A 19,754-nucleotide genomic window follows, 5' to 3' on the forward strand; every position below is an offset into this window, starting at 1 on the left:
ATTTGGAAAGGCACACACCTGTCTATATAAGGTCCCACAGTTAACAGTGCATGTCAGAGCACAAACCAAGCCATGAAGTCCAAGAAATTGTCTGTAGACCTCCGAGACAGGATTGTATCGAGGCACAGATCTGGGGAAGGGTACAGAAAAATTTCTGCAGAACTGAAGGTCCCAATGAGCACAGTGGCCTCCATCATCCATAAATGGAAGAAGTTTGGAATCACCAGGACTCTTCCTAGAGCTGGCCGCCTGGCCAAACTGAGCGATTGGGGGAGAAGGGCCTTAGTCAGGGAGGTGACCAAGAACCTGATGGTCACTCTGACAGAGCTCCAGCATTTCTCTGTGGAGAGAGAAGAACCTTCCAGAAGAACAACCATCTCTGCAGCACTCCACCAATCAGGCCTGTATGGTAGAGTGCCCAGACGGAAGCCACTCCTCAGTAAAAGGCACATGACAGCCCACCTGGAGTTTGCCAAAAGGCACCTGAAGGACTCTCAGACCATGAGAAACAAAGATTGAACTCTTTGGCCTGAATGGCAAGCATCATGTCTGGAGTAAACCAGGCACCGCTCATCACCTGGCCAATACCATCCCTACAGTGAAGCATGGTGGTGGCAGCATCATGCTGTGGGGATGTTTTTCAGCGGCAGGAACTGGGAGACTAGTCAGGATCGAGGGAAAGATGAATGCAGCAATGTACAGAGACATCCTTGATGAAAACCTGCTCCAGAGCACTCTGGCCCTCAGACTGGTGCGAAGGTTCATCTTCCAACAGGACAACGACCCTAAGCACACAGCCAAGATAACAAAGGAGTGGCTCCGGGACAACTCTGTGAATGTCCTTGAGTGGCCCAGCCAGAGCCCAGACTTGAACCCGATTGAACATCTCTGGAGAGATCTGAAAATGGCTGTGCACCGACGCTCCCCATCCAACCTGATGGAGCTTGAGAGGTCCTGCAAAGAAGAATGGGAGAAACTGCCCAAAAATAGGTGTGCCAAGCTTGTAGCATCATACTCAAAAAGACTTGAGGCTGTAATTGGTGCCAAAGGTGCTTCAACAAAGTCTTGAGCAAAGGCTGTGAATACTTATGTACATGTGATTTTTTTTTTTCTTTTTAATACATTTGCAAAGATTTCAAACAAATTTCTTTCACGTTGTCATTATGGGGTATTGTTTGAAGAATTTTGAGGAAAATAATGAATTTAATCCATTTTGGAATAAGGCTGTAACATAACAAAATGTGGAAAAAGTGAAGCGCTGTGAATACTTTCCGGATGCACTGTATATATATATTTATGCAATGTAGGCTATATATGTTCAAAAATAGGTATGAATATATATATATATATATATATATTTTCATACCTATATTTGAACATATATAGCCTACATTGCAAGGAAGGAGGAACTGATTTTACATCCATCCCCATGACATTTTAGTTCCTTTTGTAGTTAACATTTCATTGAAACTTAAGTTATGATGATGTGATGATGCCCAGTATAACACAGTGAAAGATTGGGAACATGACTGGTTGACTTTCAGTGTAACTGTAGAAACACATCTCGTTTGTGCAAGTCTGAGCATTATTCTTCAACATTGATGCTTGTCTTGCATGCCAACAGTGTTTACAACATGTCAAGCCAATCAGATGTTACAAAAACAGATAATCTCTCAGATTTTTTGGGTAGACAGTGACTGACTCACATCAGGTACATTTTCAATGATTAAGATCTCGTTCAAGCTGAAAGTCTTTAATGTTTGTAAATTGTTGCAGCTGTAGTTACGAAACATAGTGTTGCTTTGTGTAACTTTAAGAGTCATTGTGCTGTGCTCACAAATATGATTAAATCATGAGCAGTTCAACATTGAAACATACAGTTCAAATGTGTGTCATCCAATCCAATATGATCATATAACATAAAATTGTGTTGACCATAATGACACTCAATACAGTTAAGTGATTGTGTGGCCCTCATGAGGATTCACATTCTCCGATCTGTCTGATATGAGGCATTATTAACAGAATAAAGCTTTAATCGGTCAATACATTCAATAACGAGTGTTGTGACCTCAAACACACCAGATTCAACGCGTTTCATTCGTGCTGTCATTTAACTCTGAGTGCAATAAAGAAATGCTGTATAGAACTCCTGCTGCTGCTCAAAGGTGCTGGTTTCCGTGGTGATGGTGAGGATTATGGGGTGGTTGCCGATGGAGATGAGGCTGTATCAGTTTGGCTGCTGGTGATTGGATGTTCTTTCAGTGTGAATGTGCAGCAAGAGTGAAACCGGATGACATGCGGCGTCACTCTCGAATACTGGCAGAATAAGAGAACTGAGGGAAGTGTGCACACTGTGCAGGGTCATCCACATCCTGACTGTGCACTGAAAATAATACACACAGATCATTGAGACACAACCATACAAGGTGCTCAGATCCACAAATTAAAGGTATGTTCTTGGTTCACGTTTGAGGCCTGCTGTCGATTACAACATACAGTGCTGTGAAAAACTATTTGCCCCCTTCCTGATTTTTGTGTATTTTTCATACTAAATTGTTTTAGATTTTCAAACAAGATATAACATAAAACAAACGGCCACTTCTGGGAAGGTTCACTACTGTGCTAGGTTTTCTGCATTTGGAGATAATGGCTCTCACTGTGGTTCTTTGGAGTCCCAGAGCCTTTGAAACAGCTTTGTAACTCTTCCCAGACTGATGTATTTCAATCACCTTTTTCCTCATTATTTCTGGAACTTCTTTTGATCTTAGCATAGTGTGTGACTGGGTGAGACCTTTTAGTCAACTTCATGCTGCTGAAAAAGTTCTATTTAGGTGTTGATTTGATTGAACAGGGCTGGCAGTAATCAGGTCTGTGTGTGTCTAGTCCAGCTGAACGTCATTATGAATGCAGTTTCATAGATTTGGGGATTTAGTAACTAAGGGGGCGAATACTTTTTCACACAGGCCCAGTTGATATTGGATAACTTTTTTGCTTCAATAAATAAAATGATCATTTAAAAACTTTTGTGTTTGCCTTCAGATTGCCTTTGTTTTATGTTAGATTGTGTTGGAATTTTTGAAACAATTTATTATGAGATATACACAAAAACACAAGAAATCAGGATGGGGGCAAATACTTTTTCACAGCACTGTATAATTACCACTTTTCCCTCACTTTATAAAAACAAACAAAAAAATTTGTTTTCAGAAGGACTGTCATTTTAACACATTTGTGCGATTAATTACTGTATATGAAAAATAGTGTGTTTCAAAAATTTTAATCATGCAGTTAATCATGTCCCGGACCTGTACATAAATTCCATAATGAATGCCCAGACCATAGGAGCGATTCAAGCTTGATGTACCACTTTGATGCAGTAGGGGGCAGTCAGCACAACTCCAGCTGTACAGACACCACGCCTCATCAAACTAATAAGCAGACAGCATACAACCTTCTGCACTTAAAGACAGCTGGGCTGAGCACAACATAATGCAGAGATCTCGAGACATGTTTTTCAAAGTTTAAAAATAAGTTTAACTCGGCACATTGTCCTTAAAATACAGCTCTTCTGACCAGAGGCACTGAAAACTAGTGAGACATGACAACCAATGTGAAGCATGGGTAAATACACCAACAATTAATAAAAAAATACTTTACTGTAGGCATAAGGTTATGTTCAACGATACTGAAATAAAATAATATTTTGCGATGCATTGCGATCTCGATTGTTAAATCCCAAGACTGATCTGTTACTCTGTGCACAACCCTCTACAATGAGAGTAAATCACTCGCATATGAGACCAAATTTCACTCTATGCAACTGAAAATGTGTGTGATTCTCCACTGGCTGGTAAAGGTTGAGATTTCACTCAGCAGTGATTGAAGAAGTTCAGCAGCGACATCTTTTCACTGCGTGTTGAGAGTAAAAGTTCGGTTTGACTCGTTCTGTGTGAGTCCAAAGACGAGATCCACACAATCCATCTGTCACTGAATAATGTCTCTTTTAATATTCTTTAATATGCTGTTTACAAAACAAAAGAAACATTCATTCTACTCACACACTAATCGCACAGATGAGGTAAAGCCATTCAAGTCTATCTCATTAATATGCACTCATTTTCTTAAAGAGACAGAACCGGTTTTAAGCACGTCTTCAAATCAATTAAAATACCTGTATATAGTACAAATTAAGCAATTAAACATGTAACAAAAAATAATATATCCAATATAATATCATATTTATTGATTGAATGCATGGATTTGTTTCTTATGTAAGCTAAATGAACTGAAATACACCCAAATGAATCAATATCAAATTAAAAGTTTGTGAATCGAAATCGAATCGGGAAATCTGTATCAAAACCCAGCCCTATTTTTAAGCCACTTTTTGTATTGTCTAAATGCTTTCCTTGTCTGTTGCCACAATATGATGTAATGTATTTGACTTACAATAGTTATTCTATATTAATAATTATTTTAATTAATATATTCTAAATTACCTTTATTTTGGGGGCCTTTTGCAGTAAACATTGATATGAGATTAATTATTATTATTTTGTATTTTTTTGTATTTTTTATTTTCTCCCCAATTTGGAATGCCCAATTCCCAATGTGCTCTAAGTCCTTGTGGTGGCGTAGTGACTCGCCTCAATCCGGGTGGTGGAGGACGAATCTCAGTTGCCTCCACGTCTGAGACCGTCAATCCGCACATCTTATCACGTGACTTGTCGAGTGCGTTACCGTGGAGACGTAGCGCGTGTGGAGGCTTCACGCTATTCTCCGCGGCATCCACGCACAACTCACCACGCGCCCCACCGAGAGCAAGAACCACATTATAGTGACCACGAGGAGGTTACCCCATGTGACTATACCCTCCCTAGCAACCGGGCCAATTTGGTTGCTTAGGAGACCTGGCTGGAGTCATTCAGCACACCCTGGATTCAAACTCACGACTCCAGGGGTGATAGTCAGCGTCAGTACTCACTGAGCTACCCAGACCCCCGATATGAGATTAATCGGCACATCATGTATTTATAATGACAAAATGTTTGAATCGATTGACGGCCCTAGTTTTTAGTAACGTACTTGGATGTCTATAGGGCAAGGTTTTCTGGAAGGTCTGAAAGAAGAATTGTCCAGCTCATATTATTGTTCAAGCACTAATATTAATTCCGTATAAAATGTGTACTGTTTAGACGGTCTTTTAGATGAATTACTGATGTCATTCACATTCTTTCTGGGTATACTTGTAAAGTTACCAGGATTTAATGTACACTGTAATGACATTAGTCGGATACGTTAATGTGAAAACATGTTTTGTTTGTTTTTGCAAACTGGGGTGAAAATTCCTGGCCACAGATGCTTCAGAGGTTCAATGGTATTTCACTCTGGCTGTTCCTAAATAAAAGGCGCCATATAAAGTGAGACAGGAGAGAAGCAGAGAGCCTTACGTTTGTCTGGAGGTGTAACAGTGATGGTTTGTGCCGTGAACTCATCGTCAAAGTATCGTGTATCTGTCTCTGATGTCACCTGCGGTTTAAAAGGCGGAACCAACTGCAGAAGAAATCAGACGTCAACAAGAGAATTCACCTCCAAACTACAACACCTGAAGTCGAGACTCACCTTCTTCTGCAGCACATCCTGCCAGTTTATACAGGAGAAGAACTTGTGTGTCATCACCTCTTTGGCATCATCAGGACCACCTCCGAGCCTGCAGCCAATCAGAAGCGCTCATAGTGTCATGTCATCATCACGTCATTATCGAGTTATAAGCAGGCTCACATGAAATTTCAGCTATTAGTATGAGTGTAGTGCTCTCAGCTCTGTTGAAATCAAATGCAAATATGTGAACGGAGACGCTTCTAGCTGTGGAAACTCAATTTCTCACACTGTTGCTTTCCGAAATGTGTCACATCTGCGTTTGCATACTCGCTTAGAGGATGTTTCAGTCCTTGCTGATCAGTGTCATGTCTGTTTCACCTCTGTTTGGGCTCTTTTCTCAGCAGGCCGGTGAGCAGCGCTTTGGCTTCAGGTGACAGGTTTCTTGGGAAACGGATTTCCTCCATGACAATGAGCTCAAACAATCGCTCGTGATCCTGATTATAGAACGGAAGACGTCCGCACATCATCTCATACATCACCACACCCAAACCCCACCAGTCCACCGCACGACCGTAATCATTATCCTCCAGCACCTGCGACAGACACGTCCGGATCCATCATGACACATCACACACCTGCTGGACATTTAACACTGTTTGAGTGTGTGTGTGTGTTCAGTACCTCTGGCGCGAGATATTCTGGAGTACCACAGAAGGTTCTCATGGTGGCCTCGTCTGTGATTCCCTCTTTACAAAGACCAAAGTCTGTGATTTTAATGTGGCCATCTTTATCCAGCATGAGATTCTCCAGCTGAAGTACAAACAGAACCACAATAGATATTCAAGAAAACATTACTTGAAGATATGTGGACGTTTTGTTCTACAACATAAATTCTACAACATATAATACACACTTATTGAATTATACTGAATATTGAATTGCGTACTTTAAAATACACACACACACACAGACAAACTCACACAAACACTCACACACACACACACAGACAAACTCACACAAACACACACACACACACACACACACACACACACACACACACACACACACACAGACAAACTCACACAAACACACAAACTCACAAACACACAAACACACACACACTCACACACACTCACACAAACACACACACACTCACACACACACACACACACAGACAAACTCACACAAACACACAAACTCACAAACACACACACAGACAAACTCACACAAACACACACACTCACACACACACACACACAAACACAAACACACACAAACACACACTCACACAAACACACACACACACTCACACACACAAACACACAAACTCACACACAAACACACACAAACTCACAAACACACACACACACACACACAAACACACTCACACACACTCACACAAACACACACACACTCACACAAACACACACACATTCACACACACTCACACACACTCACTCACACACACACACACACACACACAAACACACAAACACACACACACACACAAACACACACACTCACACAAACACACACACTCACACACAAACTCACACACAAACTCACACACACACACACACAAACACACACACTCACACAAACACACTCACACAAACACACACACACTCACACAAACACACACACATTCACACACACTCACACACACAAACTCACACACACACACACACACACACACACACACTCACACACACTCACACACACACACACACACACTCACACACACACACACACACACTCACACACACTCACACACACTCACACACACACACACACTCATACACATGGATGCTGCGGAGAATAGCGTGAAGCCTCCACACGCGCTACGTCTCCACGGTAACACGCTCAACGAGTCACGTGATAAGATGCATGGATTGACGGTCTCAGACGTGGAGGCAACTGAGATTCGTCCTCCGCCACCCAGATTGAGGCGAGTCACTATGCCACCACGAGGACTTTGGGAATTGGGGAGAAAAAATATATATGATTTTGGGAAGTGCAAAAAACCTGACACTATTTCATATCTTGGGTCTTTAATGACCCTATACACTTTTGGTAATTAAGCAGTTATACATTTATTATTTGTTTAATTTTGCCTTTTTTGTAACACTATTCAGAAGAGAAAGGTTGCGTAATACTAAAGAGGTGTGGGGGCAAAACAATGGATGAGGTCCCGGGTCACTAAAGACCCGCGTAATGCGTTTTGCATTTACCAAATTTTTAACTTAGTCTTTGATGCTGAAGCTCATCAGCAGGCTTCATTTTAATCCTGTATTTTACTATGACATTTCTGATCAATTTAATCCGTGCTATCATGAGCAGAGATGGAACAATTTGTGGAGCAATAAAACTATTAAAAAATAACTGAAACTAAACAAAAACTAAAGTAATTCTGTGACGAGGAGGAGGGTTAATCAGCTGAGGAGAGGGATAAAGACGAGCCGATGCGGCAGTTCAGAGAAAGAGAGCCACACGCAGCTGCCGGGTGTTTGTTTATGTTTCTGTCTTTTAAGTTTTCATGCTTCGTCCGGTTCTCGCTGTCTCCTTTCCCATTTTAATCCCCCCCGTTACATTGGTGCCGAAACCCAGGAAGGAGGAGGGATGCGCTGTCGTGGAGTCCTCACGACTGCCGTCCGCCCAAAGGAGCAGGCCATCCACCGGGAGACGGAGGAGTCGCTGCTGGCCGCCTGGACGCGGAGGAACAGCCACCATCCACGAGGAGGGGCTCGCTACCGGCCGCCAGGGGTCAGAGGACTCGCTGCTGTCCGCCTGGGGAGGAGCGGTTATCGTCCGCCAGAAGGTGGAGGAGTGGTCGAGGACCAGGCAATGGCGTGTCTGGGAACCGGCGAGCAATTTTTTTCTCTCTCTCTCTCACTGTCGCTCCACCTCGCTCTTTCCCTCTCCCCATTTTTTCTAGTAAACTTCCTGTCACCTTTGAAGGAATGCAATGTGAAGATTGTACATAAAGTAACATTTATCTTTAACAACACTATCAAACAGGCACGACAGCGCCGCTACAACATGGGCTGCTAACTTGATTATTTTGGGTTGAATGGATCACATGACTGCGTCACATAACAACGTCTCAGTGTGGACGGAAGCCCAAAACGTTGAGAAAAAGATGCATTTTCAAAACACAAACGTATTCGTGTGGATGTGGCCTAATACTGCCTGAAACTAAACTGAAATTAAAAAATCTAAATAAAAACATAATAAATATATAACACAAGTAAAACGACAGTAACTGTCAATAAATGAAGAAATGTAAGAAAAACACTGAAACTACACAAAAACTCAAATGAAGGTCATTTTCATAAGATAAACACGACATGTAACATTTAAACAAACTGAAACCATTTAATATAAATACTACCAATTTTTAACTAAACACTAATGAGACAAGTGAATGTGTTGTGGTGCGTTCATACTCAAGCCGTTCTGACCTTCAGGTCTCTGTAGACGACATTCTGTGAGTGCAGATACTCCAGAGCAGACACGATCTCAGCGCTGTAGAATCGAGCTCGATCCTCAGAGAACAATCGCTCACGAGACAGATGAAAAAACAGCTGCGAGACGAGAGAGAGACTGCGTGAGATCTCCTGAGAGTTAATACGGCAGTGTTTGAATGAGACGAGTTCGTACCTCCCCACCGTTTGCATACTCCATCACAAAACACAAGCGGTCATGAGTCTGAAAGGAATACTTCAGAGTCTGAGAAACAAAACATGAGAGAAGGACATGAGTGCTTCATTCACACATTTATATACACGAGTTTATAAATCACGTACCGTCAGGAAAGGATGTCTGGTGTTCTGCAGTACTCGACTCTCAGTGACCGTGTGTGCCACCTCATCCTACATGAACACACGGAAGAATGAGATTTATTCATTTTCATTTATGTGCACCAATATAACAAAACTCAGTAATAAACAGAAATATTTACCAACACTGAAAATAAATTAAAATAAACAATTTGTTGGCTCAACAACAATAATGTATGAAAATAAAGAGCTTCTATTCAGAAACGAACATATTTATAACATTTTTAGCTTTACTTAATTTGCATTATTGTGTGCAACTCAAAATATTAATTATAAGGTGAACTTAAGAGTGATATATAAAATAATAAAAATCAGTAAAATTAAGATTATAAGTATAAACTAACTACAGAACCTCACTCATTATTCTCCTTTAAGCCCATTAACCCTTGTGCGACCTTCGGGACATTTGTGTATTTTGGGGGGAATTTTGATATTTCAAGCTCAGTTCCTATAATACATCTATAATACACTGTGTACACAAAATAGTTACACTCAGGACCTTCAGGACAAAAATGTCCCCATTGAAACCCATTAAAACTGCAATATTTGATCCCAGATCAGGAATTCTATGATATTATACTTTCATTCCGGAGCCCTGACTTCAAAATTTACATGTTTAATATTTTACACCAGATGGCGCCATTTTTCTCATGTTTAGCCTATGGAGCAAATACAAGCTTTTTCCCTATTCTCTGTTTGCTGTATTATAGAGCACTGCAGGACAATTGAATAAATGATGCAGATACAATTGTGTGTGTGTGTTGGTATGGATGTCAGAGTGTGTTTTGTATGTGTGGATTGAGAAATTTGTGTGTGTGTGTAAAAAACAAGAGTGGCATTATGTAAACAAACTGGCATTTAAAGGGTTAAAATCCTGAAAATTAATGAATATTTGGTAGTTATGATCAGGACTGATGTTGGTTTAAAACATTAACTCTTTGAAAGTGGAAAATAATATTAATATATAATATTATTATGGCAGTTTTTTGAAACAGACATTTTTGTCCTCCAAGGACCTCTGAGTAACTTTTTTAAATTGACGCACAAGAGTTAAATTAAGTAGAATCAACAACATTAAAGTTAATTTGACACAACATGCTATTAGTTGTTAAATCTTATTCATGTGATATACCTTTTTAAGTAAATAAAGCTGGATGAACTGATACATACAGTATGCATATCTAACAAAGGTTTTCTAGTTATGCTGACATAAAATGACCATAAGTTGAATTTACTTAAAAAGCCTGATGCAAAAATGCTAAATATACATTTTAAATAAATCCAAAAAAAAAAAAAAAAAAAATGTCAGTATACAAATATATTGACTAAAATATTTTTATACATATTAAATGTCACAGAGGCTTCTATGAACATTTTTGGTTATTCACTGATAATCTTCCTCTCCAGTGAGCTGAACATGAGAACGGATCGGTCCAAATCATGTATGAATCACTCATAACCGTTTTCCACCGAAATGGCGATGGTTCGCGTGCCGAGCCTGTGCTCCGCTGGTTCACGACCGGGGCAATCTGGAGCCTTTCGTAAGCCGGCCACACTTTTCCACTGACTTCAGAACCGCACAGTGAAATAATGGGTTATGCGACTACTTTACCTGCCAATAAACAAACATGGAACGTCACAACAGTGTTTGTGTACAGCTTTTACTCTTGTTTTTGAGGACATTTAATTATCCGGAGTAATGCAATCCAAAGTTATTACTAGTGCCAATATTATCGGCCGATATTAGCCTTTCACCGATATATCAATATCGGCGTATATTTTACCAATATGTGCCGATATGAAAACTGTTTTTCAGAACATATAATGCAGAAAACAATGCTTTAAAATTGGTGTCATAGTGTAGTTTGTCCAGCAGAGCGCGCTCCGACTCCTGTTTACAGAGCATTTTATGTAACTAATATAATGTTAACCCTGTCCCTGACAACCATGTCACTCATGTTTATGACATCTGTTTGCTGTTAGCCAGCTATAGTTTGTCAGTGCAGTCAGTAATCATTGAAAGGGAAACATCAGAGCATCTTTTTGCAGCTCAGCAGACAACGGGGCGGTTGTGTTGATTTCACGCTTCGCTGTTGCCTAGTTGGTGAGACACAATGCTGGAAAGTAAATAAATTCCATCTTTTACTCTCCGTGACAACGAGCTTATAGCTAACTAGCTAATCACTAGCTACTTTCAGTAACTACGTTTCCATTCAAGGATTTTTTGCAAAAAAAGTTTTAGCGCATCAAAATAAAGCTGATGGAAACGCAAATTATCGCAAAAATTTCACAAGTGTCAACATAATATTTTTCCATTTAACTCTAGCACATAAACTCGATGTCGATACTTCAAATGTCGTGAAAAACAGTTTTTGTTGAGAAAATTGCCATTAACGCAAAAATGTAGTGTCACATGACAGTTTATGAATTTACTTTAATCGTTAGCCTGTGTTAATCATGACTACAAGGAATACATCCTTGAAAGCCAATTTACTGTACGTGATTATGGATTAATCTGAACGGCATAAAGATCCGATCACTGCAAACATGACACTTCCAGCAGTGCCAACACAAATATCTCGTATCATGCACATTGACAAGTGCACGGAGAACAAATGAATGGCCACTCTTTGTGATTAATTTAATCACGGTAGACATCCGTTTATTTATTGAAGTTGCTTTTCCACACCATTTAAAATAATAGACAGCAGTCACGGAATTAGACCACAATACAAAAAACATCATTTCTGTGCACAAAGATGTTTTAAATTAAAAATAAATACACAATACTGGAGAAACGCTTCAGTGTGCTTTTTTGTAACACTAACATATAACCCAATTATATTAAATTATTGTTTAGTTTACTATTGAAAAAATGCCGGCAAAATTCCCTGTATTAAATAAAATAAATTACCAAACGAATAAAGCATTAAATTAAATAAATAAATTACCAAACGAAAAAAATAATATTTTTAGGCCTATATATGCCTTTTCTTTCCACAAACTTAAATTAGCTGTGCCCTGTTCTGCAGACTAATAAAGTCGGCTGAATAACATTTTCTGCACTTCAAGACTATAAACTATCAGAACTATTTGTCCAATGAGTTCACTTTCAGAAAACGAGCTTCTGAAACTTTTTAAATGTTTAAGTATTTTAAATCTAACCCTCTTTACCTCGGATCGCATTTGCTGGTCTTCTTCAGAAAATGTAAGTTGCATTATGACGCTAAAATTAATTTTATATGATAATCAAGTTCAGTTGGTCGTTAAAAGTTGCTGGATAAATATGCGGGACATAATGCAGTTGTGATGGCGATGCTTCAGATTAGATGAATGTTCATAATATCCTATTGAATATCAGGAATGTATCATATATATAAACCCTGATATTACACCGCATCAATATTTCTTTAATATCTGTGCACACTTCATATACACATCGATGGATGCTCCTTATACTAAGACTGAAAGTTTCCCCCAATACTTGGTGCAGGTTGCCAGCTTGAACAGGGCCATTAATATTTGCTTTTGGGTCGTAACCGGTGGCAACCTGCGACAGACGCAACATCAGGACCAATATTACAGTCCTATCAGAAGGGCAACTGCTCCCTTACGATTGCAATTCCTCCTCTTCTGATTGTATTTATATGTGAAATTAAAATGACAGTAAGCTGTCTAATTTCAATGAATTGTCTCAAGACTCTCCCCATTTTACCAAAACTTCGGAGGAAAAAAATTAGGGACATCTGTGAGGCGAATTAGCGATAAATACACATTTCTGTATGGAGACGGCTTCAGGGCAGATTTATTTTGCGATAAACCAAAACTTATGCAACAAAGTGTTTTTTTAGGCATGACGTCATCATGCACACCATTTTTATCGATAAAAGGCCATTTGAATGGAAACAAGCAGAAGACGGCAAATTTCGCAAATTTTTTTTACGCATTTTCACTTTGTCAATAACAAAATAGTGCGAAAAGTGGATGGAAACTAGTTGTCAGCTGAGTGGAAGCTAATGTGTAAACATGTATTCACCAAACTGTTTTGTTCAGGATTCACAGTTTGGTACCCCCTTCAACCCAACAATTCCAGTTGTTGTGTTTATAAAAATGTAATATTTAGAAGTCTGGTTTTCCACCGTTGAAAGTTTCCCCTGAACTTATAGCAGAATACAGTGCAACACTGCTGCTTATCTGTTTATCTTGACTCGGCAGTATTAATATAGTCAGCATTTGACTGATACTAAACAGTACTGATGTTTATTTAGCTATTTATTTAATTTTTATTTATTTTTTATTTTCTCAGTGTTCATTTCTAGAATTTGTTGACAATGTATAATAATAAAAATATCAAATATTCTTTGATAGAAAATATTTGTTTAAGAAAGCAGCCTTCTGTGTATCTTTGCGTAGTCATATCGGTGCAAAATCCACATAGAAAAGGTCTGTTTCATTCCAGCTCGAAAATTAGCTATATCGGTCACCATATCGGTAATCGGTGAATTTTCCCTCTCTAAAACCGGTATCGGTCTCAAAAATCCCATATCGGTCGGCCTCTAGTTATTACATTGCTTAACAAGATTGTCAGAGACAACATCTACGCTAAAGACGACAGGTAATGTAATCACATTATATTGTATGAACTTATGGCTTAACTTGCTAAATTCTGTAAACTGTAACAGTGGAATTATTATTAACATTGGTGTAGCAGATGGTTATATTTGGAGTTTTGCCATGAAGTCGGCGCACATCATTTCGTGCCGGATTTTCTCGTAGACGATTGTTTCCCTCTTTGTGATCTCTATAGTTAATCTCAGATCTCTGTAAAGACCATATCGCAATTAGAGTGCTCATTTCATCCGCGTTACCTGAACGCTTTTGATGTCTGATCATTTTGTGGGTTTTTTATTGTTTTTATAGAGTGAAGAAGTACTCTTTGCTGCAGACGGTAGCTACTGTTGTTTTTTGGGAAAAGTTTGGTGACAAAACATTATCCTGCCCTCCGCCCCTGACGTAATCCGTTCCTGCGTGGAGACCAGCGAGCTTTTGGGGCCAGTGTCGAACCAGGTTTTTGGCCCCGGAACGGCCTTTTCTGCAGTGGAAACACACGGAACAGTTCAAGAATTCGCACCGGCCCAGGAACCCGCCCCCAAACCATGTTGGTGGCAAAGGGCTATCAGAATGGTTTTGTGAATCAGATCAATTGATTCATTGAAAAATGTAAAAGAATAATTCTATCGTGAATGAGGAGAGTTCAGGCAGATTTTCAGTGAATTACAACTTCAATTTCAGTCTGTTGCTCACACAACGCTATCGTATGACTTCAGAAGACATGGAATATAGCGCACAATGATGTTTTGGTGTTTTTCTTTCATTTCATGTCACTTTGTAAGGTGCAAGTCACCTTTGCGATGATCACGTCCTTGCGTAGGATCTTCATGGCGTAGTACATGCCGGACGCTTTCTCACGCACCAAAATCACCTTCCCAAACGTGCCTTTACCCAACAACTTCAAATAATCAAAGTCACTCATCGTCTGAAAACACAAACCATCATCACCAATTACAGACAGTCCAACAACAAATGAGTTCTGAATGTCTTCACTTGAACTAAGAACAAAGATAAATTGAGAAATGAAGAACAACATGATCTGATGGACATTTCTGGAGACACTGACCACTCTTGAGCGAGACTTGGACAGAGACATGTCCATGTCCTCCAGACCGCTGATGTCACTGGGAGAGCCGTACTTGATTTCCATTGGCTCTTCTACCTCTTGTGCCTGCAGCCCATTGGCCACTGCCTGTATCGCACACATCCACTCCTCCCTACAGAGTTAACGAGAAGAGAAGACATGATAATGTTGAATTATAACGATGCACACATGAGGTTTGTTTAAGTGTGTTCACCTCTCCTCGCTGCTCTCCACATGGAAGGTACGTTCGATGACGGTCGTCCACTGCAGGCAGCGAATCATGAACGTGTTCGGCCGTGGACGCTCCGTCTTCATCAGCTGACACTCTGGAAAACACAACAGTAAGTAGATGTTTCCCCTCTTGAACTCTATGGACCCGCCGGCGGGACAGGGGGTGGGGCAAAATGCGTACGTTAAGTTTACTCTTAAATTGTAAAAATCGTAAGTCACCTAAGTCACCCATATTTGGTATCATTTGAAAGCTTAGAATCTGAACAATTAATAGAATACTATTACTTTTGCATTTATGTTACATAAAATAACAAAATGAAGCCTTAAAAACTCTGCGTCACAAATGAGCGCCACCTAGAGGTGACGATGTAGAACTATGCGTATGAATATAAAACATTTTCACATAGCACTTACTTAGGCATGTCATATATCAAATGGAAGCTCTCGTACTCAGGAATGTCACTGCATTGTTTATTTCATTGCCCTAACACCACAGTTTGAATGATTATCAAAAGAATCACAAAGTGATATATGATCTCTGTAAGACAACAAAGACAAAACGTGTCATGTCTGCTCCGATCACTGCTTGTGTAAGCCCCAAAGTAGCCAAAACTCCGTATCTGCTCTTACCGTAGGCTGTTTTCTTCAAAAGTATTCAGTTTTATATCTCAGATTTCGAGAAAAAAAAATCTCAGTCCAGCAGAAAAAGCATGATAAACAAATCATCAGTAAAATATGTTCTTAACTATTGATCTCAGCTTTCCAGTGACACCTAGATTGAGCTTGTAGTCCACTCAGAGGCCGAGATATTCAACAAAACAGTGGGGAACAAGCATTCAATCCAAAATTAACTGGATGTCTATGGTGTGAGTGCTCAGATGCTTTAGAGTGCCACCTACACTGGGCTTCAGACTGCGACTAAAATAAATTATTGCGACAATAATTTAATTGCCGGCAGTCGGGTTTTGTGTGTTCATATGCGGTTTCGTCAGTTGAATATATCTTTAGCACGCACCAGTGTGTCTCGCGCCGCTTTTCACCCTTTCTGTTGAGATGAGCTCGCTGCAGCAACAACAAAAGTAACACGAGCCATGATGCCCGAATCGTAAACAAATGACTCTTTTGAACCAGGTCTTTTTAATGAATCGCCTTGTAATGCAAGCTTATGCACTCAACTATATATATATATATATTTCAATCTTGGGTCAGTGCATCTCAAGTGGTCCAATACAGGTTATGAATACAGGTCAAAATGCATGAATAAAGTCGTTTTTCCCCAGATTTTTACTAGTCCTAGCTCTGTTACCAGTGGATTCTCAAACTCATAATGTTTACAGCAGAATGCTACTATAGAGGACTTATTTCTGTGAAAATTTCAGGTTCCTATCTGGTCCCACACCAGAGATATTCAATCCAAAATTGAGGGGAATTTTACAAAATTGCACTTCCTCGCCCCCATAAAAAAAATAAAAAAATAAGAGAAGTCTCAAACCTGAAATGTTCTGCATGCACACTATACTTACCTAGGTACCCTGTAAAAAAATTAAAACTGAGACTTGAACCCTTCCCATTATAAATTGACCCTAAAAGTGGAACTTTGAGCAATCTTAAGCATTACATTAGGATCAGTTATTGTTCCAAGGATATTGAGGTTTTCGTAAACCGCTACATGACCAAAATTAGTCGTGTGCCATGACACAAAGATGGCCGTCGTGGTTAAACAAAGTAAAATTAAAATAAAAAACTGGTGGTTTTGCAATACCAATACACAGAGGTAATCACTCAAAAAATAATTAGGAAAATTAAAAATGGTCAAGCAACCAGCTTTACAATTATTGGACCACTTGAGATGGACTGACTCTCTTGTTTCTGAACAACAATCTAAATTAAGCACTTCTGTGATTTGGCAACTAAAAACAGTGATTTGGCTCCTATACCGTATGTTTCAGTTTAAAAGCAAATGGCTCCAAAGTCGAATGAAGAAGATATTTTTCAGGGTGATAGAGCAAACAGAACCAGAATTACATGCTTATAAATGTAGAACAACAGAAATATGAGATTTTTATTTTTTATTATGTTCATTAAATTGTAAACATACACAATATTATTATAAATATACAGTATATCATTGTGTTTTCTGGTTCTGTTGGTTGCTCTTTGATGTTTCGTTTTTTTTTTTTAGACTTCATAATTTGAATTTGAATTCGAGGATCCAGTGAAAACTCGGACTCGTCACTAACTAACCTGCCACTGAGAAGTTATTGAGCGGCGCTGAACTCTGATCGGTCAGTTCTGGATTGTCCTTATAGCCGATGAAGGATCCATCACTCTTCAAGATGAAATAGCGTGGTCTCCACGTCTTTATATACTCACCTGCAACACAAACACACTCAACAACAGACAACAACATCATTTACCACACGAAACACTGTAAATGAGCACTGTGGTTATCTGCCATACCTCGTTTATGGAGCCAGCCTTCTTTTACCACGCTGACCTCTGTCATGATGGGGGCGGGGCCTGAGAAGTGATTGACACACGATTCCCTTCAGTTACTCCTTCAAACACAAAACAAGGACATGACATTAATGTATACCGAGCATGTAAAATTATTTTTGAGGGTCATCTTAGGGCAAAAAGTCAAGTTCTGACATTTAGAATCTAAGAATATCAAAGATTATAAGAATAAATGTTCACCATATTTATCTGATCATATTAATAACTGCAAAACTAGACCTGAAAATACATCTTACAGATGTGTGTTTGTGTGTTCAGGCAAACACAAGTTCATCTACACCGAGACTTTCCCATGTTATACCTGTGTGTCTGTAAACTCTATTATTACTGATAAAGATACATTTGTTTATGGACATTTAAAGGGATAGTACACCCAAAAATGAAAATTCTCTCATCATTTACTCACCCTCATGTCATCCCAGATGTGTATGACTTTCTTTCTTCTGCAGAACACAAATGAAGATTTTTAGAAGAATATTTCAGCTCTGTAGGTCCATACAATACAAGTGAATGGTGACCAGAACTTTGAAGCTCCAAAAAGCATATAAAGGCAGCATAAAAGTAATCCATAAAACTCCAGTGGTTTAATCCATGTCTTCAGAAGTGATATGATAGATGTGGGTGAGAAACAGATCTCACCCAAAGAGAATCACCAAAAAACAGAACAACTCTGTCCTCTCGTAAATGCGCATTGGCGGGCTGGTCGAAAGTGAAGATTTACAGTAAAAAAGGACTTAAATATTGATCTGTTTCTCACCCACACCTATCATATCACTTCTGAAGACATGGATTAAACCACTGGAGTTTTATGGATTACTTTTATGCTGCCTTTATATGCTTTTTGGAGCTTCAAAGTTCTGGTCACCATTCACTTGCATTGTATGGACCTACAGAGCTGAAATATTCTTCTAAAAATCTTCATTTGTGTTCTGCAGAAGAAAGAAAGTCACACACATCTGGGATGGCATGAGGGTGAGTAAATGATGAGAGAATTTTCCTTTTTAAGTGAACTATCCCTTTAACCTTTTAATTTAAAAAGAAATTAGCACACAGCAGCAGCTGGCAAAGCTGGCATTGCTACAGGCCTTTGCCCTTTACAGTTCTGTAGTATTACCATGGTACAGAGAGGGCATCAGATGGTAACACCATGGTACTTTGATACATATCATGCTTCTGAATGATTACCATATTCGTGTACCATAGTATTTACATGACACTCCAAGATACTTCAGAGATTACCATGGTACATGTAAAAAACATAGTAGTATTTTAGTGAGTGTAAACTGAATATCTGACCACAAAACTGTCATGCTAGACTCAAAACACAGCGAATGCCACAAATAAAAGGTCTACGATGAAAAACATGTCAGATAAAGTTTTAAAATCCCTCTTGTAAAGTATGAAGCTAAGCTAACTTACCTGAACAAACTAGAACACAGCATGAACTTTGAGCCTCACCAACAACACTTACTTTTTTAACATTACACATCGATTAATGCTTCTTATTTTTGATATTATTAACATAACATTAAGTTATTTATCCAAACTACCTGTTTACAGTCTTTACTAAGCAGCTCTTCACCGCACAAACACTGAATTCATCATATTACAGCTCTTATTATGAATATATACGAGAACATTCACAAGAGTGTCGCCTCATTTATCGCGTCTTGATCCGGATTCAGCGTTAATTCAACACGCTTTTACGCGACTCACTCTCTCGTGTTCAGAGTTCACAGACGCTTCGCTTCAGCAAGGTGACGTCACGGAGCCCCGCCCCTCCGTCGAGCTGATCTCAGGTCAGCCTGTGACTGACGCGACTGATGTTCAGATCACACACGGAGCCGGAGGCACTGATCCGGGATCAG

At 39.4% G+C, this 19,754-nt stretch overlaps 3 protein-coding genes across 8 annotated transcripts in view; 2 read left to right on the forward strand and 1 right to left on the reverse strand.

Annotated features, from left to right (window-relative positions):
• The window catches only part of LOC127433095 (ATP-sensitive inward rectifier potassium channel 15-like), a 344,355-nt gene that overhangs the window by 249,974 nt on the left and 74,627 nt on the right, over positions 1-19,754 (forward strand). The gene's annotated exons all lie outside the window — the stretch shown is intronic.
• Positions 1-19,754, forward strand: part of LOC127433071 (palmitoyltransferase ZDHHC8B-like) — a 241,047-nt gene that overhangs the window by 39,423 nt on the left and 181,870 nt on the right. The window lies entirely within an intron of this gene.
• LOC127433087 (RAC-beta serine/threonine-protein kinase-like) lies at positions 1,738-19,647 on the reverse strand. Of its 3 annotated transcripts, none has more exons than XM_051684746.1 (14): positions 19,437-19,646; positions 17,830-17,927; positions 17,614-17,742; positions 15,353-15,464; positions 15,121-15,271; positions 14,848-14,979; positions 9,411-9,476; positions 9,265-9,333; positions 9,066-9,188; positions 6,286-6,414; positions 5,983-6,197; positions 5,626-5,713; positions 5,454-5,556; positions 1,738-2,386 (listed from the first exon to the last, which is right to left on the reverse strand). In XM_051684746.1, exons 2-14 carry the CDS (start codon positions 17,873-17,875, stop codon positions 2,307-2,309), a joined length of 1,443 nt encoding a protein of 480 aa, XP_051540706.1. In that variant the 5' UTR covers positions 17,876-17,927; positions 19,437-19,646; the 3' UTR covers positions 1,738-2,306. The 3 variants fall into 3 exon arrangements, 2 of the variants coding, with proteins under 2 accessions (XP_051540706.1, XP_051540705.1); XM_051684745.1 differs by having other exon boundaries at positions 19,306-19,646; XR_007895831.1 differs by lacking the exon at positions 1,738-2,386 and having other exon boundaries at positions 5,481-5,556; positions 5,626-5,825; positions 5,932-6,197; positions 19,306-19,647.

The sequence above is a fragment of the Myxocyprinus asiaticus genome, chromosome 42 (genome assembly GCF_019703515.2).
Source record: "Myxocyprinus asiaticus isolate MX2 ecotype Aquarium Trade chromosome 42, UBuf_Myxa_2, whole genome shotgun sequence".
NCBI lineage: Eukaryota > Metazoa > Chordata > Actinopteri > Cypriniformes > Catostomidae > Myxocyprinus > Myxocyprinus asiaticus.